Here is a 23,854-nt window from a genome sequence, read left to right as displayed (position 1 = left end):
GAGGCTGAACTAAAATTGCGATCGGCTTGCACTACAAACTAATTTACAGTCACCTTTTAACTATTTGAAACGAATAAAATTAGTTGGAAATACTCCTACGAATGGCTAAGTCACAACTATACAGACCCTAGGCTCCATTGTCGATATGTACAATATATGGTAAGATACTGGGCTAAATCCATAAAACACCATTTAAGTATGGTGTCATGTGACTCTTCACTCTATATGAGAATGATTTATTTAATGGTTTGTTTACATTACAAATGTATGGATTACTTTTAGTTGTATAGCACGAAGTTTTGAGCCAAAAAAGCTGATTAAGGGTCAGAAATCATGTCAGACAAACATAATGCAAGCACGAGTATTAAAGTACTTGTAAGAGTGAGACCATTGCTCGCTAGGGAGATGGGAGACGGAGATGAAGCTGAGGTTAATGAGTGCTTGGTGTCGATGCCAGCCGAGGATAAGACACGAGTTGAGCTCAGAGTGCCTAAAACGTCGAGCTATCATTCACAGAAGAATAAGGTTATACGGAGCAATGAAGAAGATGCAGAAGATGAGGTTAAGAAATATAAATTTGATCAATGTGTATGGTCTTACGATCACAAAGATGAGCATTATACGAGTAATCGGGGGTTTTATGAGTCAATTGGGCCACGGGTTATTCAAGATCTTTTCCAGGGATTCAATATGTGTTTATTGGCATATGGACAAACGAGTTCGGGGAAGACATACACGATGATGGGCAAACAGCACGACGAGGGTTTGATACCGCTTATAGTCCGCGATATACTTCGTTATAAAGAACGCCTCATTAGCGAGAGAATAAATTGCGAGGTCAGGATTTCGTACATGGAGATTTATAATGAGCTGGTCAAAGACCTCTTGTGCGAAAGTGGTGAGGCGAAGAAATGTAGAGTAAGAGAGCATCCAATTAAAGGTCCATATGTGGAGAATCTCAATGAATATCAGATTGAAAATTATGGAGACTTTCTTAGTTATTTAACGAGAGGAAATAACCATAGATCTACTGCATCCACATCCATGAATGACAAGAGTTCGAGATCTCATGCCATCATCACACTCTCTTTGAAGCAAACCAAATTTACACAGGGCGATACAGAAATGAACAATATGACCGACGCAAATGACATGTACATCGGTGATGCAGAGGAAGAAATGATATCAAACATTAAGCTTGTTGATCTTGCAGGGTCAGAACGATTAGCAAAGACCAAAGTTTTTGGGCAGCAGGATAGGATGAAAGAAGGCTCACTTATCAATAAATCGTTGACTGTACTTGGACGCTGTATCAATTTATTGTCTAGTAACTCTTCCAATCCAACACAAAAGCAAGCAATAGTACCCTATAGAGACTCAACATTATCGTATATATTGAAGGAAAATTTGTCAGGGAATTCAAAGAGTTTTATGATTTTTTGTGTGTCACCAATTGATTTTGAAGAAAGCTATCAGACTTTGAATTATGCCAAGCAAGTAAAGCGAATTAAGACAGCAGCTAAAGCAAACAAGATTAAACTTACGGACACGGTAATTGACTGGAAAGAAATCGATCAGTCGAATGTGTCTATTATAGATAGCTTAAAAGATGAGGTAAAAGAATTGACCGAAAAATTGAATGCGTTACAACTGGCAGAAAATGCCTCGTCTAATTCCGATGGTGATAAATTTAGCAAACTCATATTGTATCTTGAGAGGGAAATCAACAAAGTGAACTTTGAAAATAAGTACTTGAAGCGCAAGTTGATTCTGAAGGATAGCGAAGTCGATGAATTGCAAAATCATGTAAGCTATATGGATAGGGAATTACTTGAAATGGCTTACGAGAATAAAGGATACAAAGAGCAGTATGAACACACGTCTAATAAGTATTTGGTGGATAATATTATAGACAAATGCAATTTCCATTTGGCACTAATTGAAAGTGATCTAGATGAGTTTGACCCTAGGAAAGTATTCTAGATGCGGAATTAACTATACCTGTTTGATCTACAAAAGCAATTATCATTCTGTGACTGCGGCCTCAAAATATTCCTTATACAGCATATATAATTCATATAGAGGGTCCTAGATAAATGCGAAATATAGATTTTAATTCGCTTAGTTTTTGTAGCTGCCATTTTTTTACGGGTAAGAAATTTGGTGAACAAAATTCAATAGTTTCATAAAGTAGAAATAGATACTAAACAACTGTCGATATTTAACAATCATGTCTGAATTCCTTAACTACAAAGTTGATTTAACTTTGCATGATGGGTCAAAGTCATCTGGTGTTATCACGAGTGTTGATAATCAGCAGATCGTACTTAGTAATGCATATCAAACTACGAATCCAACGCATCAATTATCCAATTTGAAAATTAGCAGCTCTCAAATCGCCGACCTAAAAGTTGTTCAATTGCCTCCTGATATGTTAAAGAATGGCAAAAATAAGCGTAGCAATGCAAAATCCAATGGGCACCAAGGGGATGCAGCAATTGGAAGTTCGCCTGCATTATTGGATGATGCTATTGTATTTGCCAAGTCATCGACGCCAACGTCGAGAGATTCGAGTTATAAGGAAAAGAATACGCATATTACTCCAAAGTCGAGTATTACTAATAGCAGATCAAATACCCCAAGATTAAAATCAAATAGAGCACAACAATCTGCATCATCTACTATGACTGGAGATCCAGATTGGGGCCACGAACGTGAAATTCAGGACATAAAACATTCAAATGAGTTTGATTTTGCTGCCAACTTAGCAATGTTTGATAAAAAGTCCGTATTTGCCGATTTCCAAAAGAATGATAGTGTTAATCCAGAGGATAGATTAGTTGGTCACAATAAACTTGAGACTAATCAGAACAAAAACAAAAAAGACAAATATGATAATGATGAAATGATCTTAGATGTCAACAAAACTGACAATTGGGATCTTATTGGTAGTACTTTTAATTCCAAGGGCAAAGGTGCAATAGACAATATCAAGAGTGCTCCTTCAAATGCTCATGGCGACAAGGAAAAATCAACGGTCTCTAATATGAACAAGACATTTAAGCTTGTGAATTCACAAAACTTGAGTGTGATACCTCTTTGTTCTCCGGTACAATTGTTGGAAATAGAAAGATTATCAACCGATTCGTATGGTGTTTCCCCTAGCATCATGGCTGAGCTTTGTGCTTCTAATTTATCTCAGTTAATTACCACCAACATCTTAGGTGGGTCTACAAGGTTGAGTAAGAAAAAGAATCATAACTTACCACCGTTGGTTTTATTGCTAATTGGTAGTGGAAGATGTGGTAGCCGTGCTTTTGCAACAGGTCGTCATTTAACAAACCACGGAGTCAGAGTTCTAGCATTTGTAATAAGCAATGACGACATTGATAAAGAATTGTCCACTCAGTGGTCACTTTTTGAGAAGTGTGGTGGAAAGGTAATAACATCCAGCTGCTCTGCATTAATTAACACTATAAACCATGAACTTGACACTCCAGTAGAGTTAATTATTGACGCTTTGCAAGGCTACGACGACCATTTGGAAGACATTTTTTACCAAGAAGAACAACAAAAGGAGTTAGCAAGATTAATGTCCTGGTGTAATGAACCACAGCAGGAATGCAAGATCATGTCCTTAGATATACCTTCAGGCATTGACGGTGGCTCTGGTACAGTTCTGGATCCGGCTTTGAAGTTGAATTGCAAGTGGTGTGTTTCCATGGGATTGCCAATCACTGGTTTAATACATGCCTACAAGAATGGCCACTTAGCATATGATGGAGATGGAGAATCATTGCATTATTTGGTAGATGTAGGTATTCCAAATAAGGTATACAGCAGTAAAGGAAATTTGAGAAAATTTGACAAATTCTGGTTCAGCGCAGAATATAGTATCAAACTTGATGTGTCCACTGAATAGTATAATTATGCTCGTGGCTTCTTTATTGACTAGGGTAGATCTATAGATAATTGTACTATATTATATTGTATACGTAAATTGTAGTATAACAGCGTAATATTCAAACTTGCCCTCTTCTGGTGGACGCACGCCAAAACTTGTTTACACCGAGAGAAATATTTCATACTACTCTAAGCTAGAGATAGCGTTCAAACATTAGTCTAAATAAAAGAAAGATATTCATTTATCTACTGTACCCATTGCACTCAATCTTAATCTCTAGTCATAAAATTTTCATTTAATTGAATCAAGTGAACTATACTTCTTTCAAATCATTGACTTTTGATATTTTATCCATTTAATGTTTGGCTCTACTCTACAAGGTGGATCTAGTGGTTCAGGGAACTCTAATAATAACTGGGGATCATCAACCGGATTTTCGAAAGCAACGTCTTTCAGTGGTGCATCGAGTGGACCTAGTGGAGGAAGTTTGTTTGGGAATTCATCTACAAAAGACACAAACTCTGCTGGATTATTTGGCAATGCATCCTCAAGTGCAAGTAATTCTGGAGGGTTATTCGGTAAACCACCATCAAATAATACCAATACAGGAGGATTATTTGGAAATCTGAATAATACCAACCCAACAAGTGGAGGACTTTTCAATAGTAATAAACCGGAAGCCTCTGGTGGTTTGTTTGGCGGATCCTCGTCAAATGCTGCTCCTAGTAATAATCTATTTGGATCATCGAATACCGCTAATTCTGGCACTAATTTATTTGGTAACACAGCAAGTTCAAAAATGAGCTCCAGCAATCCAAATGCCAATACCAATTTATTCGGAGCAAGTACTACTAATAATTTATTCAGTAATAATAGTCTATCAAGTCAGGCATCAATTCCGTCCAACATTAATTCTACAAATCCGTACAGCTACGATAAGGTGTTCAGTAATTTACAAAAGGCTGATTCGGTAATGCCAAAATCTGTAACAGAAGATTTGTTCGTCAATACAAGTAATAAAGATTCATCTGAGAGGAAGAAAATATTGACCCCTGTGGATAAGGCAAAACAGGCACCAAGGAGGTCATCGCTATTATCTAGGTTAGGACAAACGTTAAAATATTTTAGATATTCAAACGCTTCTACACAACCAAATAACTTTGCATCGGTTAAGGGACTATTTACTCAAGCAAATTTTTTAACTTCGAAAGACAAGCAAAATATTTTACCTAAACCCACAAAATTAGTACCAAAACGAATCACGAAACCTTCATATCATACATCTATAGAAAACAGAGGTATAAAGAGGTTGGTCATAAAATCTAAGCCTTTGAAGTTTCATTTAATTGATGCAGATAAAGTTTTGAATACGAAAAAAAGGCGTATTGTATCAGAAGTAGTGCCGTCAGATAAATTGTTAACAGATAATTATTTGAGTGATGAAGATGATTCTGATAACGAAAGTTTTAATATAAGACAAAAGGATACTGCTTCCCGTTTCCCATACAAAGTCAGTGCAGGTGACGAGAAAGCAAATGGTAAAAACGCGGACCAAATCCTTGGAGGTGATAATGATCATGAAGATAATGATGCGGATTTGGACGATAAGGACGCTAATAATGGTTACTGGTGTACTCCATCTCTTAGCGAGTTATCGCAGTTATCAGCTCAAAGATTAGCAAATGTAGAAAATTTTATAATTGGAAGAATTGGGCACGGTCAAATAGCCTACAACTATCCTGTGGATTTATCAGGTGTAGCTATGATTTGTGAAGAAAACAACACGCCTTTGAACGAGGAGCTTTTTGGTAAAATTGTCGAAATAGGTGATCGCATTGTTAAAGTTTATCAAGATGCTGAAAATAAGCCTCCTATTGGATTTGGTTTAAATATTCCTGCTACTATTTCTTTAGAAAGTATACAACCAAGAAAGGGAGAATCAAGATCTGATTTCATTAAATACTTGCAACGCCAAGTTGGTATGGAATTTGTAACTTATGATCCAATTACTTGTATTTGGACTTTCAAGGTTAAACACTTTAGTATTTGGGGTTTAGTAGATGAAGAAGGTGAATTCACAAGTGAACAAAACCAGCTTGCAGAATTGAAAAGAAAGCAAGATTCTAAGGAAGAGGAAGCTGTTTTAGAGTATTCTAGGATCTATGAAGATGAAAAATTTAGTCAAGAATTAAAGAAGCAAAGAGTTAGCGCATATACAAGTGGATTACCTGGTGGATGGGACTATAGCCAGATTATGCAAAATACTCCATTGAAAACCAAGAGGAACTTGGTTGCGGATGAAATAAACAACCAGCTAGAGGTATACCAACAAGAACAAACCACAAATGCTTTAGCTTCAAATGTCAGTGATATAACCATAGATTCAGAAGAAGAAAGTCGCTCTGCTTCACCCGATAGTATTGATTTTGGAATTCCTGATGGTTCTAATGCTCCGTTTGAAAAGAAGAATTTTGATTATTTGAAACAGTTCATCAGTGTGTTACCAAAAGATGTGGATATGTCCCAAATTATTAATGAGAAAGCCTATGAACCGGAAATTACAAATGATGCTATGTTTGATAATATTCAATTGAAACCAAACTTAGCTGTGTCTGATGATTGGTTAGTACAATTAGAATTATGTAATGATATTAATTCTTCGTTGACACCATATATAACGGAATCATCTAAGGTTGATGGAGAAAATAAGAATAGAATTACAGCTGCGAAGGTTGATAACATTCTTTTTCCTGAATTCAATAAAGACTCATTATCAATGGATCATGCTTCAACTCCTATTAATTCGAAAAAATTTTCCAATTTAGAAGGGTCACCATCAGAAATGTACGACGAAGCTTATCCACGCAATGTTTCAAAGGTAATATACCATATGTTGTCCAAATCCACTATTTCCACGCGGTCAAATAAGTTTCCTATTGTTGAAAAGAATTCTAACCTTTCTTTCGCTGATCTCTTACTAAATGAGAAGTCTACAGGTGAAGAAGAACAAATCCTTAAACTCGGATCTGCTCTTTTTGATGAACATAAACTAAACGAATATAGTGAATACAAAGACGTTGACCCGTCGGATTCCCATTTAGTCAAATACTTAGAGAATTTACAACAAAAGAAAAATTTTTCTGAATGGCTCAAGGTTTATAATAGGTCAACAGTCGAACGATGGAGTGATGAAAAGAAGTCAGATATTTTGGAGTACATCTTCATCAAAATATGCGCAGGCGATATAAAGGATGCAATAAGTCTTGCCATGGATTCAAATAATGCTCACCTTTCTGTCATACTAACTTTAATTGATTCAAATGATGATGCAGTAAAGTCAACAGCATCTAATCAATTACAATATTGGTCGGACACATCATCGTTAAGTTTCATTCCAAAACCAATAGTCAAAATTTACAGAATTCTTTCAGGTGACTTCAAAGAAGTATTATCAGACTTACCTTGGAATATTTCATTGGCCGTCAAGTTATTCTATGGCGACAATACTTCAAAATTACATGAATTGATTCAAGAGTTCCAAGTTGGAATAGTTGACAATGGTCCGGTGTATGATATTTTGACTTTGTATAATCAGATTCATGCCAAAGACAAAAACCAAGCATTACAGTCAATCAAGAGCTCTCATTTGAATATAAAATTAAAATGGTTCTTTAACAAAATATTGTCAAAGGGAGATGTAAGTAATGATGTTCTCAATACAGACCTTTCTTTGTCGTTTGGTAACTTTTTAGAAAGGATCGGTTTATGGAAGGAATCTTTATTTGTTTATTCGCATATATCAGATGATAAAGAAAGTGAAAAAGTGATCAGAAATTTGGTTGTAACCAATATTGACCATATTAAGAGCTCAAATGACGAAGAGAATTATATTACCAAGGTTTTGAAAGTACCACACAATTTAGTGTATGAAGCTGTTTCTATTCAAGAACACTCGTTAGGTAACTACTGGGAAGAGTGTGAGGCTTTGATAACTGCCAAATTATGGGAAAAAGCTCATGATTGTATAACTAAAGAACTAGGCCCATCCACTATTATTTCCAATGATAGCGAATCAAAAAACCATTTAAAAACCATAATTGCCAAATTTCCAGAGTCTGGCCATATCATCCCTTTATGGTCGCAAGGTGCTGGTATTTACAGCAATTTTATTTCTCTTTCTGAAGAGGAGATACAGGAGAGAGCGTCTCTGCACACACAATCGTTGTTAGTCTCACTATTATCCAACTTGCCTTTACTTGAAGATTACAACTCTTCTAGGTGTCGAATTGCAATGAAGTTGATGTCCAAAAAAGTTGGGGATATCGCTCTCAATTATGCTGATCAAATCGGAAATATTAAAGGTTTAATATTGTCTCTTCCTTTAGGCGAAGTTGAACGTAATTACTTCAATATTCGCTTGCAACTGGTGAATATTTAGAAGCATTTTGTATTATATTATTAGTAGATTGCATATAGTTGAATAAATTTACATTTTTAGTAGAGAATCCTTCTGTAATACTCTTGAACTTTATACTCTGTTTATTTAAAATATAAATCAATTTGTAACTATGATATATATTCTCCACTTTTCTCTTGTCCTGCCTTGAGGAAAAGTCGGGTTGATATCCTTATTGGGCATAGCTCAATTGGGAATACCGAATTTGACACATTTTTGGCGGATTCATTACCTAAAATAGACAACAACCACGCATTTCGGAGGCTGCAAAACCATAATAAGCTTATAGTTAATATATGTAAGAATATAAAAGTATGCAGAACCCCTTACTTTCTTAATTTTGAGGATTTAAAGTCAACTTTGCAAAGTTTATCTGCATTCTAATGAAATGAACCCATTTAATGATATCGAAAAAACACTAGCTGAATTGACTGATTCAGAAAAGATCTTGCTTATTGGAGGTAAGGATAGATTTCATACTGCACCAGTTGAAAGATTAAGTATTCCTTCGATTCGATTTTCTGATGGGCCGAATGGTGTCAGAGGCAAGTCCTATTTTCCTGGTGTCCCGTCTGCATGTTTTCCTAACGGTACAAATTTGGGTGCTACTTGGGATAAGTCTTTGATGTACGAGGCAGGAAAGCTCATGGGAATTGAATCTAAGTACAAGGGGGCTCATGCTATATTAGGTCCAACTATCAACATTCAGAGGTCCCCCTTGGGAGGAAGAGGGTACGAGTCCTACAGCGAAGATCCGGTATTAAGTGGAAGTTTGGCAACTTCTATTATTAATGGTATTCAATCCCAAAATGTTGCTGCTTGTGTTAAACATTATGTATGTAACGATATCGAGGACGATAGAAGAGCAATTAATATCAATATCACAGAAAGAGCATTGAGAGAAATTTATTTGTTGCCATTCGAATTGGCGGTAAAAAACTCCAAACCAAGAATGGTGATGACTTCATACAGTAAGGTAAGAGGAGAACATGTAGCTGAATCTAAATATTTACTTTGTGATATCTTACGGGATGAATGGAAGTGGGAAGGAACTACAATTTCAGATTGGGGTGGAACATATTCCACCGCAGAAGCTATTACTAATGGTTTAGATCTCGAAATGCCAGGCCCTCCAATATTTAGAAGGCAGGATCTTGTATACATATCCAAAATATCCAAAAAAATTTCTAATACGTCCTTTAATAATAGAGTTCGTAATATGTTACGGTTGATCAAGTATTGCATTGAATCTGGAGTTCCTGAAAATGCGCCAGAATCGAGCGAAAATAATACTGAAGCGACTGCTAAGAAGCTTCGATGTTTCTCAAATTCAGGTATTGTTCTATTGAAGAACGATGGAGGTATATTACCCCTTGATAAGAAGGATAAGATCGCAGTTATTGGTCCAAATGCAAAGAATACTTCTATTAGTGGTGGAGGTTCTGCAGCATTAAACTCTTATGAAGTAACTAATATTTACGAAGCAATTCTGGCAAAATTAGGTTACTCCCCAGAATACACTGTAGGAGCTCATGGACACAAATTTTTACCCCCTCTAGGGTCTAAGTTAAAAAGAGATGATAATTCTACCGGGTATACTGCTAAAGTGTATCTTGAACCCTCGTCATGCAAGAATAGGACGTTAATTGATGAATTTAGATTAACCGAGTCTTATCTCAGAATGCCAGACTATGAAAACGATCGAATCTCAAACAATTTATTCTATGTAGATTTCGAAGGTAATTTTATCCCTGATTCTGATGGTGAGTATGAATTCGGGTTAATAGTAGTAGGAACGGTACAATTGTTTATTGATGGAAATCTTTTAGTGGATAATAAAACTACGCAGAAAAGAGGAACATCGTTTTACGAGCAAGGAACAGTTGAAGTTAAAAATTCGATCTATTTACAAAAAGGATCAAGTTACAAAATAAAAATTGAATTTGGAAGTGGTCCTACTTCGAAGATCAATGATTTCTTAGATTCGTTAGTTGATGGAAGAGGTGCGGTAGGATTTGGAGTGGCGAAAGTAATAGATCCTGAAAAGGAAATTTCTCGAGCAGTATCTATAGCAAAAAGAAATGATACAGTGGTATTGGTGGTAGGTTTATCGAAAGAATGGGAGAGTGAAAATTTTGACAGACCAGATATGAAGTTGCCAGGCTACATTGATAGACTAGTATCTCAAGTTGCACAAGCAAATCCTAATACTATTGTTGTTAATCAGTCTGGTACCCCAGTGGAGTTTCCTTGGTTGAATGAAGTGCCAGGCTTAATACAGGCCTGGTTTGGGGGAACTGAAGCAGGTAATGCGGTTGCCGATGTAATATTTGGAGATGTAAACCCAAGCGGCAAGTTACCTTTAACTTTTCCTATCAAGGTACAAGATAATCCAACGTTTGTCAACTTTAAGTCTAATAAAGGTGAATTATTATACGGCGAAGATGTATTTGTCGGTTATAGATTCTACGAAAAATGTGAAAAAAATGTTGCATTCCCATTCGGATTTGGTTTATCTTATTCTAAATTTGAGTTTAAGGAGCTAAATTCGTTATCTATCAAAGACGGAAATTTGAAATTTAATGTTTTAGTTAAAAATTCTGGAAATAGAAATGGTTCTGAGGTAGTTCAAGTCTACATAAAAGCTCTATCACCAGGCATTGAAAGGCCATTAAAGGAATTGAAAGATTTCCAAAAAGTATATTTAAAGGTTAAAGAAGAAAATAATGTACACTTCGAAATCGAAATAAAGCGATCTACCTCATACTGGGACTCACTAGAAAACCAATGGCTTTCTGAAAGTGGTGAGTATGATATATTAATCGGTAATAGCAGTGAGAACATACTTTTAAAGACATCCTTCAGACTTGATACAAATATGTACTGGTTATTAGATTAAAGATTAAAACATTTATGACTTAGCTTCTTTTTATTTATCTTATGGCTCTAGTAATTTACGCTAATGACTAACAAATACTGAAACATCCCTGTAGACAAATTAGCATAATATATAGTGTGCTTGCAAACGAGTAAGATCAAGACTGTACGAAAAATAGCGCACTACTCTATTAGTAATTCGTAAGTTTTCAGATAACTATAATATTTAAAAAGGAAACAAAAGTTATAGATGCCACCATCCCAAGTAGAAGATATATCAAAGACAGAGTTAGAGACTCCGGAACATTGTCCTGGACCAGAATCTGAACAAGCTGGAAAAGAAGATGCTTGTAATGGATGCCCCAACCAAGATATATGCTCATCACAACTACCAAAAGGACCAGATCCAGATTTGCCTTTAATTAATAAGAGATTATCGCAGATAGATCATAAGATACTTGTATTGTCAGGAAAGGGTGGTGTAGGTAAATCAACATTTACATCCATGTTATCTTGGGCTTTAGCTGCAGATGAAGAGATAGAGGTTGGTGCGATGGATTTGGATATATGCGGACCATCTTTACCTAGGATGCTCGGTGCAGAAGGTGAGTCGATCCACCAGTCTAATTCAGGATGGTCACCGGTTTATGTAGCAGATAATCTTGGGCTTATGAGTATATCCTTCATGTTACCAGATGCCGATTCGGCTGTTATATGGAGAGGTGCAAAGAAGAATGGATTAATAAAGCAATTCTTGAAAGATGTTAATTGGGGTGAACATTTGGATTATTTAGTGGTTGATACCCCTCCAGGAACCTCAGATGAGCATTTATCGGTTACTACGTACATGAAGGAAGTTGGAATAGATGGTGCTTTGATTGTCACTACACCACAAGAAGTTGCATTGCTAGACGTGCGGAAAGAGATTGATTTTTGTAGAAAAGCAAATATCAAGATTCTAGGATTAGTGGAAAATATGTCCGGATTTGTTTGTCCTAATTGCAAAGGAGAGTCCCAAATTTTTAGACCTACAACCGGAGGTGGTAAGAAGCTATGTGAAGATTTGAATATTCCCTACCTTGGAGCTGTTCCATTAGATCCTAGGATAGGTAAGGCGTGTGATGCTGGTGAAAGTTTCTTTGACAGCTATGCAGACTCACCAGCGTCAAATGCAATTTTAGATGTCGTTGATGCTCTAAGAGATCAAGTAGAGATATCTATTAAAAAACTAAATATATAAATTAATGTAAATATAATATAATGTACTATAATCCTAAGACAATTTTTTTTTTGCGATAAAAGTTTTGTGATGGAAAGATAAGAACTATTAATAAATATAAATAGTATATTTTATAATTAAATATATGACAGAAGTATCACAAGAGACTAAAATTGAAGAATTTATACGGAGTAATCCACATTTCCCTAAATCCAGATTAAACTCGTTGTATAGTAACTTCGAAAATTTGAAGCATCTTAATCCAGAAGGTTTTGAAGCAAATATTCAAGCATGGTCAGATTTGTTGATTAGTTTATTACAATCAGGGTTATTAGCAGGATCCCAAGTATCAATTAATACTTTCAGTCCTAATATTGCACAATTATTAGCAATACCAGTGTATGGCCAACCAAAAGGATTAGGAATAATACTAAATGAACTAGTTCAGCGAAGAGTTCTTATTCCCTATTCATTATATATTAACGCCACCGACTCATATGTTTCTATCATGAATGACTCTATTAAATTTACGGACTATATATCGCCTTCAAAATGGTTACATTGGGGTATTCAACAATTAAGGCTTACAAGCATATTCACTGCAACTAACAAGAAGAATGAGTTAAATAAGGAAACGTACATTTCATGGTCTATTTTGTGTGCTTTCGGACAGAAGTTTGTTAATGAAATTCAAAAAGAAATTAATGTTGGTATTAGGAGTAGTTCACTTTTTGATAAATTATCATGTTACAGTTATATGAAGAGCATTGATCCTGGCCTTTCACCCACGGATTTTGAGATACTACTTGTATACTTTTCAAGAGATTTAGGCATTTGCAAACTTAAACAACAAGACAACATCACTTGTATCAAATTCCTGAATGAAGGAAACTTGAACTATATTAGCGATGAAGATATAGGAATAATCAGGTTGAAATCAACTATTACAGCAATCGAGAAGCGAAATGAAGAATTAGAAATAAAATCTGTAAACATATCTAATAATATGAAAGTTCTTTTGAAAAATAGAAACTCGTCGAATGAAATTGGAACGAACATTAGATTGAAAAATATGTTGAAATCAAGAAGAGAAATACATGCTTCTTTAGAAAAGTCTTCCTCAGCATTAAGCCAATTGAATACGGCCTTATTGAAAATAAATGATGCAACATCTAACAAAAATATATTTGATCTGTTGTCTGAATCCTCTAAACTTTTGAATGCTTTGAATGAAAGTATTAACCTTGATGACGTAGATAACTTACAAATTGAACTAGAAGAAGGGTATGATAAGACTAATGCAATTTCAGAGTCTCTTAGTTCCAGTGGCACTGCCTACATAAATGAAGAAGAATTAGAAGACGAATTGGATAAGCTATATGCACAAGAATCATCTAATATGGAACCTGTCGCCGCTAATGACAGCAATAATACTAATAATAATACGGAAGATGACCTGGAATTAATTCGGAAACTTCAAGATATGAAGGTAAGTGGTAAGATAACTAATAAAGAGAAAAAGCCACTAGAGGCATATAATTAAAATATGACATGTATGTATTAAATATATATACCAATATAAAAAGTAGGTAGTAGCCAGTAACACTCGAGGATTAACAATATTAGAACGATACTTTGGAATCTTGGTTAAATCAGCAGAATTAAAAATTTTCTATAAAATGTAATAAACAATAATAGAAAAAATGTAAAGAATTAAGATAAGAATTGTGAATACTTAAGTTAACCTAAAATTTGCAAAATTTGTTGAGTTAAGTTAAATAATTCAACCTTTGGATCATCGAACTGATCGTTCAGGTCTGGGTTATTGACTTGGCCTTGGTTTTGTTGTGTTTGTTGTTGAGAAGCGCTTAAGTTCTTTATTCCTGATAAGATAGATTCATTTTCTTTTATTAACGAGTTAATTTCCGTATTATTAGATTCCAATAATTGCAAAATCGTCCACAATGCAATATGTTCGAAAGTGGCGCTACCACTTTGTAAAAATCTTAATAAAAACCCGTAAATACCTTCATTTGGCTCAGACCAATTTTTGAAAATATATTGCTTATGTTCGCTGGAAACTCTAGAACAAAGGTTGGCTAATGCGGCCGCAGAATTCCCACATACTTCACCATTTTCACTGAAAGTTAAAGGAATTAAAACATCAATAATATGGCTTTCGTATAACTTAGGCTTCAAGTCATCAGCTAATGCCAATATAGCGAAACAAGCCAGGATTTCCAGTTGCACTGAAAGTGGGACTTTCAATACTAATTCCTTACATTTATCAACGGCACCTGCAGCTAATAACGCTAATCTATTCCTTTCACTTGAAGCTGCCAAGTTTCTCAACGTTGATACCGCATGGCATTGAATTTCCTCCAGATCATTGAAATCCAACAAACCAACCAATGGTTTCAAAAACCCAGCGTCAATGATTAAAGCTTCATTCAAAGGATGGATAGAAATGTTTCTAATACATGCAACAGCTGCAAGGACTAGAGGTTGATGGTTACACGTTAAGAGTTGAACTAAGTGTGGCAAACCACCTGCTCTTACTATTTCAACTTGATAGCCTGAATCCGAAGCCAAATTCCTTAAAGCTAATGTTGCTTGACATTGAACTCTTGGAGATGGGGAATCCATTAAATTAACTAATTGGCTAACTAATTTCGGTTCAGTAGTGGACAATTTCTTACGGTTGATTTCATCAACAGCAATATTGGACAAAGCGGTAGTACAGTAATATTGGACATCTGCATCCTCATTGGATAAGAGAGATACTAATACTGGGACTGCCCCAGCATTCACCAATTCTTGTCTATTCTCCCCTGAATGCGTCATGTTTAATAAAGCACCAGTGGCATTACGCTGAACTCTAATATCTTTGGATTTAGCTAGTTTCGCTAAAGGAATTAAAGCTCCACTCTTTGCTATCTTAGTTTTGTTGTCGTCTTGCGTCGCTAAGTTAGTTATGCACCCAACCGCATTACACTGCACTTCAATATTAGTGGACATCATTTGTCTTATCAATGGTTCTAATCCTCCCATTTCGACAATCAATATTTTATTTTCGTTATTCACGGCCAAGTTACCCAAGGCTCCACAGGCCGCTCTTTGCACTTCAGAATCAGCACTTTGCAAGAGTATTAATATAGGCTCAAGCACGTCCCTGTTAACTTCTCTAACATCTTTTTCCGTGATTTCAGCAAATGCTAATGCTGCACTTCTTTGTAAGTCAATGTTTTCGGAATACACTAGAGTACTGAGTGCTCTTAATGGCCCGTTACTAAAGAAATCCACATCCGAGCGGTTTTCCAAATACTGTAATAGCGCCGAAATTGCTTCCCTTTCATTTTCAGCTAACAAGAGTGGAGGATATTTTGAATCTCTATTGCGTGAACATAAGCAACTGCAACAAGACCCCATTCTGTAAATGTCTTAAAACTACTAATGTATTGATTATATTCTCTATCTTAAAGACCTTTATGCTTGAAACTTCGCTGAATCAGATATACTGAAAATTGATACTTATAAATATTCAACGATAAAAATAAAACTTAACAAACCCAACTGAAACAGTATGACAAATATTGATGAAATAATCTAATTGATTGAATTATATACTCTTGATGAAGAATAGAATAGAAATGCTATCAAGCGTCCGATTAATTAGCTGTACACCTCAAATATCATCTCGGTGTGTGTCCTGCACATATGCCCCGTTTCATTTTTCAAGATGCCTTACAAGAATAGATTAGTTAATATGTATACGGCAATGAGAATATAGTAACTGGTGGCTACGTTCTTCATTTCCATCCATATATCGATTATAGTGATAATTATGTTGATATGTGGTGGGTTCTGCTTACGAACGATAAGGCTATCGCCGTTCAAAAAATTGTCTTCGATACCCATGTTGACCTTACCTGGCATAGTGGGTAGCACAATTAGAAATCGAACAGAATTAGTCGGTAGGGGTTCAATTTTCGGACCCGCTTCCATTCGCAATTTTTCGCAACCACTATTTGTACAGAGTTACTGAGAAACAACACATTTTGATTATGCCTAAATACTAAAAACTGAACATAAATAGATAATCTAATGATTATATAGCAAACAAAGGCTTGACAAATCTGTCAATGTCATCTTCGGATTGTGGTGGCAATATGTTCTTAGTTTGAGGAATCATAAATTCATCGAAGAAATTGCTGATCTTCTTATAACCATCAAGGCTAAAATCAGTGACCATTGAAACATAACCATCAGGTCTAACAACAACAATACAACCCTTTTCGGTATCGATACCATACTTCTTGTATGCGTTACATTCACCTTCGTGCAATGTAGTTTCAATACCAGCATGAAGTTTCCAATAGTTACGACGTTTCTTGTGGTCCTGAGGAATGGCTAAACGAGGGAAGTCAAAAAGTTCAAGCGAATCACGCTTGGATGAGTAGATAGTAAGAACATCAAAGATGGAATCTTCACGAGCATTAACTGGAGTATACTTAATTCTGAAACTGTCTTTGGCGTAAACGAAATCTGAAATCTTATTCAAAATCTCCATCTGTGCGCTTTTTGTAACGTCACCACAGAAGTTCAAGACTCTCCAACGACCATCACTCAACATACGATCCACGAGCTGGATTGGTCTTGCGTCTGAATGAGTGACAACAAGCGATGTATCAAATCTTCTTCCGATTGGAATGTTAGAAGCTTGAGATTCGAAATAAACGTCATCAGTAGTCTCTGGTTTCACGACGAGAGTTGAGGCACTATAATCGACTAAGGTACCAGAAGCAAACACATTACCCTTGTAAAATGCCTTGTGGAATTCGTCCATGTCAACCCCTTCACCCTTTGTTAAGGCATCTTTGCTTGGAATCATTGGTTTACCACTGAACATACGAGATAACTTATGATCAAAGTTAATTAATTCACGAGCAACCTTGATTCTTTCCGATTCATAAGTCGATAAAATATCTCTGGATGCTAATCCTTTAATAACATAAGCTAACTTCCATCCAAGGTTAAATGTATCCATCATGGAGACATTCATACCTTGACCTGCCTTAGGAGAATGAGTGTGACACGCATCCCCAGCAATAAAAACACGGTTAGAGTGTTTAGTGAACTTTGGTGAAACTCTCTGGCCAATTTGGTAACCAGTGAACCACGATAAATCAGTCATTTCAAATTTGAAAGGAGCAAAAATCTTCTGGGCAGTCTTTAAAATAAGTTCAGGAGTAATTTTAGAACGATCAACTCTACCCTTGGTCTTTGCAGTCTTATCTTCGATACCACCACCAAATTCAGATGCATTTTTAGTTGCTGGATCACGTTCAATTTCATTCAACTGAATATATAATCTAACAATGTCATTTTCTCTTGGAATAATCATAATGGAACCAGAGTCTTTGGAGTGGATAGCACCACGCTTTCTAATATCTGGGAAGTCAGTAAGTGGAACCATATCTAAAACCCCCCAAACAAAGTCGGTTGTTTCGCCTTCCATGTTAATACCCATTTGCTTTCTGACCCATGAATGAGCACCGTCACAACCGACAACGTATTTACATTCGATGACCTCAAATTCCTCTTTGTCTATTGTATCATCTTCTTCGATATCGGTCTTTAAATTGGCGTAGAATTTTTCTTGATCACCGTCAAATTGTCTGTAAAGACCATTCTCGACTTTAGCACCAAATTGTTCAGGAATCGACTGCTTCTGTCTTTCATTATCTTTTGTCAAGTTCTTAACAAGGACAGAAACTGGATAGGCTTCCGCATCATCGACCTTCGATTCATCTACATTGATCGACAATGGTAAGAGTGGTCTTTCCACCCCACGTTTGCCTCCAGACCATTTGTTAATCGAATCGTTGAACCATTTTTCAATGTGACCTTGATGTAAAACACACTGTTGGAAACGAGAAATTCCTGGAATGGTATCAGCAATAATAGTACTTCTAGCTAATTCACCATCTTCATTAGGGGACCAGAATGCCATTTCAAGCATATGGTTAGCTTCCTTCCAAGCTCTGTCTCCGAATCCAAGGCTCTGAAAGATTTCCAATGTTCTACATTGCAAACCATCAGCTTGTCCTGCAAAAATATCAGTTGTACGCTTGTCAATTATTCTAAATGGAATACCGGTTCTAGCCAACCAACACGCAGTCATCAACCCTGCTGGACCAGCACCAATGATTAATACTTCGGTTTGAGTCTTTTTAATTTTTGATTCTGTAGTCATTTTGTGAATCTATGATGTTTATTCTTTATTTCATTTCAACTTATTGGACTTTAGATCTCTATATATACAATTTAAAATCTCATCTATATAGTTTTAGGTTTCCGATAAAATGCAATATAGGAGGACACCCCGCAAAATCAATATTGACCGTTTCTTGTCGTAAAAGCTGCGACTGGAAAAATATATGGCATTCGCGGAAAAAGCTTCACGGAGACATGCTATGCTCTGATTTGTGGAGAGCTCATTAAATCCGCAACCTGTAAATTGCAAGAAAAAAGATTTTAGTTGTCTATCATTAGAATAAACACTCCCGAACTGAAATGAAAGCAGCATGCGGATCCAAACCAATTGTCGGGCCCGCGATTCAATAAAAGAGTCAATGTATATTGGACATTCAGAAATCCGAAAAGTTGAAGAATATCTGAAGCATGACTAGTCCTTTCAGATCGTGTATACACAGTTATTTTGGCCAATACTAGTTACCAGGCATTTTAGTATTACTCCATTAGGGTCTATGTATATTTGAGTGGCTGGTGGCTATTATATTCTTACGGAAATATATATAGGAAAAACTAAGGGTTCGTAGTTAAGTATTATCTACAAGAATGGACTACTACAATTTTGATAAGGAAGAAAGCGATGAAACTCTATAGGACTGAGATACTATAGGCTGTAGTATCCAAAGTATGAGGCTTTATTCAGGATTCAGAACTGCTTTGCAGCAATGCGGAAATATTGTCGCACTCTTTCGGCCGTTAGAGAAAAAACTTGCAGCACATGAGTCGGAGTAAATCACTCGTCGCTGAGACGTAACAAGAACAAAGCCATATCTATATACTAATTGACGTAATGAAGCATCATGATATAATAAAAGCTATTATGTACTACATTTAGAAGTTGGGGTAATTGCAGGTATGTATGCAACTTGATTCTTGTATTCTAGACAACTGGGCCTACTTTTGATTTGTACTAATATCTGCTTCAGTCTAATTTCAAATTTTAGAGAAGTATAACTAGAATATGTTACTATAGATCCATCAGCCAAATGACTTGAGTGTGAAGGATACAATAATTATAATAATTATCTTATTATGTTTTATATTCATTATCCATTTAGGCTTCTAAAATTCGTGTTACTAATAAAATAGAGTATGAGGTATAGAATATCGCCAATTATTGAAGTACTTGAATGGCAATTCATTTTTTATAGTTTTCCAGAATTGTATTTATCCAATAATGGGATGCTAATTGTTATTCTTCGGAAATATAAAAGTATCGTCTTATAGGAAGTTGTTGCAGTAGTACTGAATTATGATCTAAAAGATTCGCACTTCACCCCGTCGGAAATGTAAAGTGACGCACTTCAGATATCCGATTTGTGGGACATGGCTAGTATATAATTCAATTGAAAATTGTAAGTTAATTTCATCGAACTGCTTAGTACCAACAATATACTAGCAACATGTCACAGGAATTTACAGACTATGTCATTACATCTATGGGACCTAAAACATCCCCAAAGGCTCGTCGTATTCTTTCATCATTGATCCAACATGTTCACGATTTTACTAGAGAAAACAATATTACAGTCGATGAATGGATGTATGGAGTTGAACTCATCAACAGTATTGGACAGATTTCTGATGCAAAAAGGAATGAGGGTATCTTGGTTTCTGATGTTATTGGACTTGAAGCTTTGGTTGATACGTTAACACATAGCTCGGACACTGCAGACCATACCTCTTCGGCAATCGTTGGTCCATTTTATAGAGATGGTTCACCTGAATATCCAAAGGGTGCCTCAATTATTCAAAAGGATGTCGGAGGTGAAAAAACTCTTGTTAGTGGTCGCATAATGGACACAAACGGCAATCCCTTGGCAGGTGTCAAATTGGAAGTGTGGCATTGTGCACCTAACGGATTATACGAACAACAGGATCCAGACCAGCCAGAATACAATTTAAGAGGTACTTTTTTCTCTGATGATGATGGTTATTATGCATTCGTAGGTTTAAGACCAACTGCTTACCCAATTCCTTATGACGGACCTGCTGGAAAATTATTGCAAATAATGGACAGACATCCGATGAGACCAGGTCATATTCATTGGAGAGTGACTCATCCTGACTACCACTCATTGATCACCCAAATTTACGACCGTGAATGTAAGTACACCGAAGACGATTCTGTTTTCGCAGTTAAAGAGGATATTATTGTTGATTTCGTGCCTGCCAAAAAAGACTTAGCAGAAAAAGGAATTAAGAATGAATTACATTATGATATTGTCTTGACCTTAGAGTCAAAGATTCAAGAAAGTAGACAAAAAATTAAAGATGCACAAGATGCTCTCGAACAAAAATTAATGGAAAAGCACTCTGCTGCGCCAAACGGCACTCGAGCGGCAGCTAGTTAAATATATGTATTCTAATTGTATCTAAATATATGATGATTGCACTAGTATTCTTTATCTTACCTCTGTAGTTGCAGCGTACCTCTCTCCATGGTCATAGGTCCCACCATTGGTCCCTCGTAAACAAGATGCTAGAAATATGCTCAAGCAATAATGTGCAGTATTTGGTGGAGAATTTAATGGGTTCAATAACCAATGATTAAACACTTTATTGTAATATTATTGTGAAGAAGTATATACCAAAATCCAAGATGGAGAAGGCTAAAACCAGAAAGAAGATTACAAAGGCTTGCGATAACTGTAAAAGGCGTAAATTAAAGGTATGTTCTTAGAGATGATGAATAAATTAACTGAACCCTCACTAACAAAATATTTAGTGTAGCGGAGATCTACCCTGTTCACTATGTAAGCAGAAGGATTTTGAATGTGAATATGTTAAAGTGGATAAGCGGACATTGAAAGGACAAAGAAAAGCAATAAATGCGAGTGCTTCTGAAGATAAAACTGCTGTTAAAATACTTGAAGAAGATCGTACGGTTGAACCAAAGTACGGTCGAAACTCTAAAAGACATTCAACTGCCTATCCAGAACATTCCCCTGGATCTATTTGCAATGATTATGGTACCCAGAGAACTGAAGCGACGACTGGACGTAGTACTCTGATGGTCTCAAATAATGGAAATCACCATAATTCGGTTGGTAGAACAAACTCCATTGTAACACTGAATAATACGGGGAGTATAACACAAGGCAGTAAATATCTTCCAAAGAATTTGGAGCCATTACTTTCTTTCCCGATAGAAGATGAAGTTGAAAATAATATACATGGCAAGAGTTCTATAGGCATGTCGTCTCGTGGTACGCACCTGGAAAAAGCGATTGATGACAACGAGGACGACCATGGACTATCTAATGAAGATGGAAGAAATACAAGGTTATTACGAGATTCTGGAGGTAATTTGCGCTATATTGGAGAGAGTAGTCCCCTTTCTCTCTTGTTTGAAAGCCGTAATATCTTTTACAAAAACCTTGGTCATACCAAGTTTACAGATGATCCGCGTCGAATGAGTATAGTTGATGAGCCAGGTAAGCATGTCTCTGGGATACCTGTTCAATTGCCTACAAAACAAGATTGTGATACTTTGGTCAAGGTATTTGATGAAAACATCAATCATACATTTTACGTTTTTGACAGCAATTACCTTAAGCATTGTCTAGTGGATTGTATTTATAAATCTCCAAACCGAGCTCCTAATAATAAATTGGCTTTAATGCACTTAGTACTAGCCTTAGGGTCACTATTTGCAGAGATAAGCCCAGAATATTCCATTAAAGAGCTACAATATAATGATTCCGCAGCATACTTTGAAAGTGGATTTACATTAATTAGAAATTCGGAGGATAATGGTGGTTTATGGCTAAGCGAAGCATATTTTTTGATCTACTTTTATTACCAATCAACATGTAAAAGAAGTACTTCATGGCTCATGCTAAATATGGCAATCAAAAATGCACAAGCCCTTGGTCTTCATAGAAGATTTATTAATGAGTCTTTTAAGGATGTAGCTTATGTTAAGCATAGGCGGCGTTTATGGCAAAGTCTCTACATATGCGATCGTATTTCTTCCATTTTGCTAGGAAGACCACTCAGTATTGGCGATTATGACTGGGATGACTTTGGAGCGTGTGCACCTCGTGGCCCTCTCAAAAGTAATGATGATTTTAGGGCCCTATGTCAAATGGAAACAGCTAAAATAGCCAAAATAAATGGTAAAATAGTTGAGAATTTCTATGGGGAAGGTAAAATAAATACAATCAGGGCGAAAAAATTGGCAATTGAATTAAGAAAATGGTCAATGGACTTGAGAAATGAAATACAAATTGATAGACTCTTTACATGGGACGAAACTTTAAGTGAAGACTTATTTTATCCTTTGCTTTTGACACACTTGTCTCAGCTTTATGGTATTGTGTTATTAAGTAGACCATTCTTCATGTATTTGTCTTTTCAAACTCTGCAAGCTACAGAAAAAGCAGAATTTTTATTGACAAACTTCCGAAATGCTTGTATTAAAGCTGCGATTTTAACGATAAAATTTATTGATTACTTCTTAGCAAAATTCCACAGGCGAATGGAACTGTTCACCACTATCAACTGCTGTTTTAACTCAGCACTTATCTTGGGTCTTCAGATAATGCACGAGAAAATTAATGAGGCCCAAGGGAAAGTTATGGAGTACAACATAATGCTTCTTATGGAAACACTTGATAGAGCTAGAAATATTTTATCCAAGTATGGCCCAATGAGTGCCACTTCTGCCAGATTTAGTGATATCATAAGCAATATGCAATCCTCATTTAGAGATAAGTTCAGTTTTCCAACAGATAATGGAGCTGCACAAATACAAACACGATTGCCTGAAATTCCTATTACTCCATCTATGAATTTAAATGAGACTGGGGGAAATACATTTAACGGCATTAATACACCTGGGTTCAATTTAGCGCCGGATTTAGATAATATGCTAGATTTCCAGCAATTTTTTTTGCCTCCCGAAAGCGCTTCACCTTCTAATACTGAAACGAGTGATAAGCAAGATATTATGGACCTATTTATGTATAATTTTGGAAAAAGTGATATTTTGTTTGATAACCGGTTCTAATATGGACATTGAAACATTAATCTATTATTCATACATTCATGCATTCATTTCTCAGCTAATTGTACATAA

At 35.9% G+C, this 23,854-nt stretch overlaps 10 protein-coding genes across 10 annotated transcripts; 8 read left to right on the top strand and 2 right to left on the bottom strand.

Annotated features, from left to right (window-relative positions):
* Window positions 1-333: 333 nt before the first annotated feature.
* On the top strand, window positions 334-1,983 carry AC631_02133 (uncharacterized protein; the record flags this gene model as incomplete). The annotated part of the gene is made up of 1 exon (XM_015610963.1): window positions 334-1,983. The coding sequence occupies one exon, from the start codon at window positions 334-336 to the stop codon at window positions 1,981-1,983; it is 1,650 nt and encodes a 549-aa protein (XP_015468239.1).
* A 247-nt stretch (window positions 1,984-2,230) lies between these two features.
* EDC3 (Edc3p) lies at window positions 2,231-3,922 on the top strand (the record flags this gene model as incomplete). The annotated part of the gene is made up of 1 exon (XM_015610962.1): window positions 2,231-3,922. The coding sequence occupies one exon, from the start codon at window positions 2,231-2,233 to the stop codon at window positions 3,920-3,922; it is 1,692 nt and encodes a 563-aa protein (XP_015468238.1).
* A 340-nt stretch (window positions 3,923-4,262) lies between these two features.
* On the top strand, window positions 4,263-8,342 carry AC631_02131 (nucleocytoplasmic transporter; the record flags this gene model as incomplete). Its single annotated transcript, XM_015610961.1, has 1 exon — window positions 4,263-8,342. The coding sequence occupies one exon, from the start codon at window positions 4,263-4,265 to the stop codon at window positions 8,340-8,342; it is 4,080 nt and encodes a 1,359-aa protein (XP_015468237.1).
* A 406-nt stretch (window positions 8,343-8,748) lies between these two features.
* Window positions 8,749-11,259, top strand: AC631_02130 (beta-glucosidase; the record flags this gene model as incomplete). Its single annotated transcript, XM_015610960.1, has 1 exon — window positions 8,749-11,259. One exon carries the CDS (start codon window positions 8,749-8,751, stop codon window positions 11,257-11,259), a length of 2,511 nt encoding a protein of 836 aa, XP_015468236.1.
* Window positions 11,260-11,487: 228 nt separating this feature from the next.
* AC631_02129 (Mrp/NBP35 family ATP-binding protein) lies at window positions 11,488-12,477 on the top strand (the record flags this gene model as incomplete). The annotated part of the gene is made up of 1 exon (XM_015610959.1): window positions 11,488-12,477. The coding sequence occupies one exon, from the start codon at window positions 11,488-11,490 to the stop codon at window positions 12,475-12,477; it is 990 nt and encodes a 329-aa protein (XP_015468235.1).
* A 124-nt stretch (window positions 12,478-12,601) lies between these two features.
* On the top strand, window positions 12,602-13,999 carry AC631_02128 (uncharacterized protein; the record flags this gene model as incomplete). The annotated part of the gene is made up of 1 exon (XM_015610958.1): window positions 12,602-13,999. One exon carries the CDS (start codon window positions 12,602-12,604, stop codon window positions 13,997-13,999), a length of 1,398 nt encoding a protein of 465 aa, XP_015468234.1.
* Window positions 14,000-14,196: 197 nt separating this feature from the next.
* Window positions 14,197-15,885, bottom strand: VAC8 (protein anchor; the record flags this gene model as incomplete). The annotated part of the gene is made up of 1 exon (XM_015610957.1): window positions 14,197-15,885. One exon carries the CDS (start codon window positions 15,883-15,885, stop codon window positions 14,197-14,199), a length of 1,689 nt encoding a protein of 562 aa, XP_015468233.1.
* A 679-nt stretch (window positions 15,886-16,564) lies between these two features.
* On the bottom strand, window positions 16,565-18,712 carry AC631_02126 (Phenol hydroxylase, C-terminal dimerization domain-containing protein; the record flags this gene model as incomplete). Its single annotated transcript, XM_015610956.1, has 1 exon — window positions 16,565-18,712. One exon carries the CDS (start codon window positions 18,710-18,712, stop codon window positions 16,565-16,567), a length of 2,148 nt encoding a protein of 715 aa, XP_015468232.1.
* A 1,462-nt stretch (window positions 18,713-20,174) lies between these two features.
* AC631_02125 (uncharacterized protein) lies at window positions 20,175-21,125 on the top strand (the record flags this gene model as incomplete). Its single annotated transcript, XM_015610955.1, has 1 exon — window positions 20,175-21,125. One exon carries the CDS (start codon window positions 20,175-20,177, stop codon window positions 21,123-21,125), a length of 951 nt encoding a protein of 316 aa, XP_015468231.1.
* A 248-nt stretch (window positions 21,126-21,373) lies between these two features.
* ZCF25 (Zcf25p) lies at window positions 21,374-23,785 on the top strand (the record flags this gene model as incomplete). Its single annotated transcript, XM_015610954.1, has 2 exons — window positions 21,374-21,442; window positions 21,500-23,785. 2 exons carry the CDS (start codon window positions 21,374-21,376, stop codon window positions 23,783-23,785), a joined length of 2,355 nt encoding a protein of 784 aa, XP_015468230.1.
* Window positions 23,786-23,854: the final 69 nt, after the last annotated feature.

The sequence above is a fragment of the Debaryomyces fabryi genome (assembly GCF_001447935.2).
Source record: "Debaryomyces fabryi strain CBS 789 chromosome Unknown contig00034, whole genome shotgun sequence".
Lineage (NCBI taxonomy): Eukaryota > Fungi > Ascomycota > Pichiomycetes > Serinales > Debaryomycetaceae > Debaryomyces > Debaryomyces fabryi.
The sequence above is the reverse complement of the archived record's forward strand: the minus strand, read 5'-3'. Positions and strand labels throughout refer to the sequence as shown.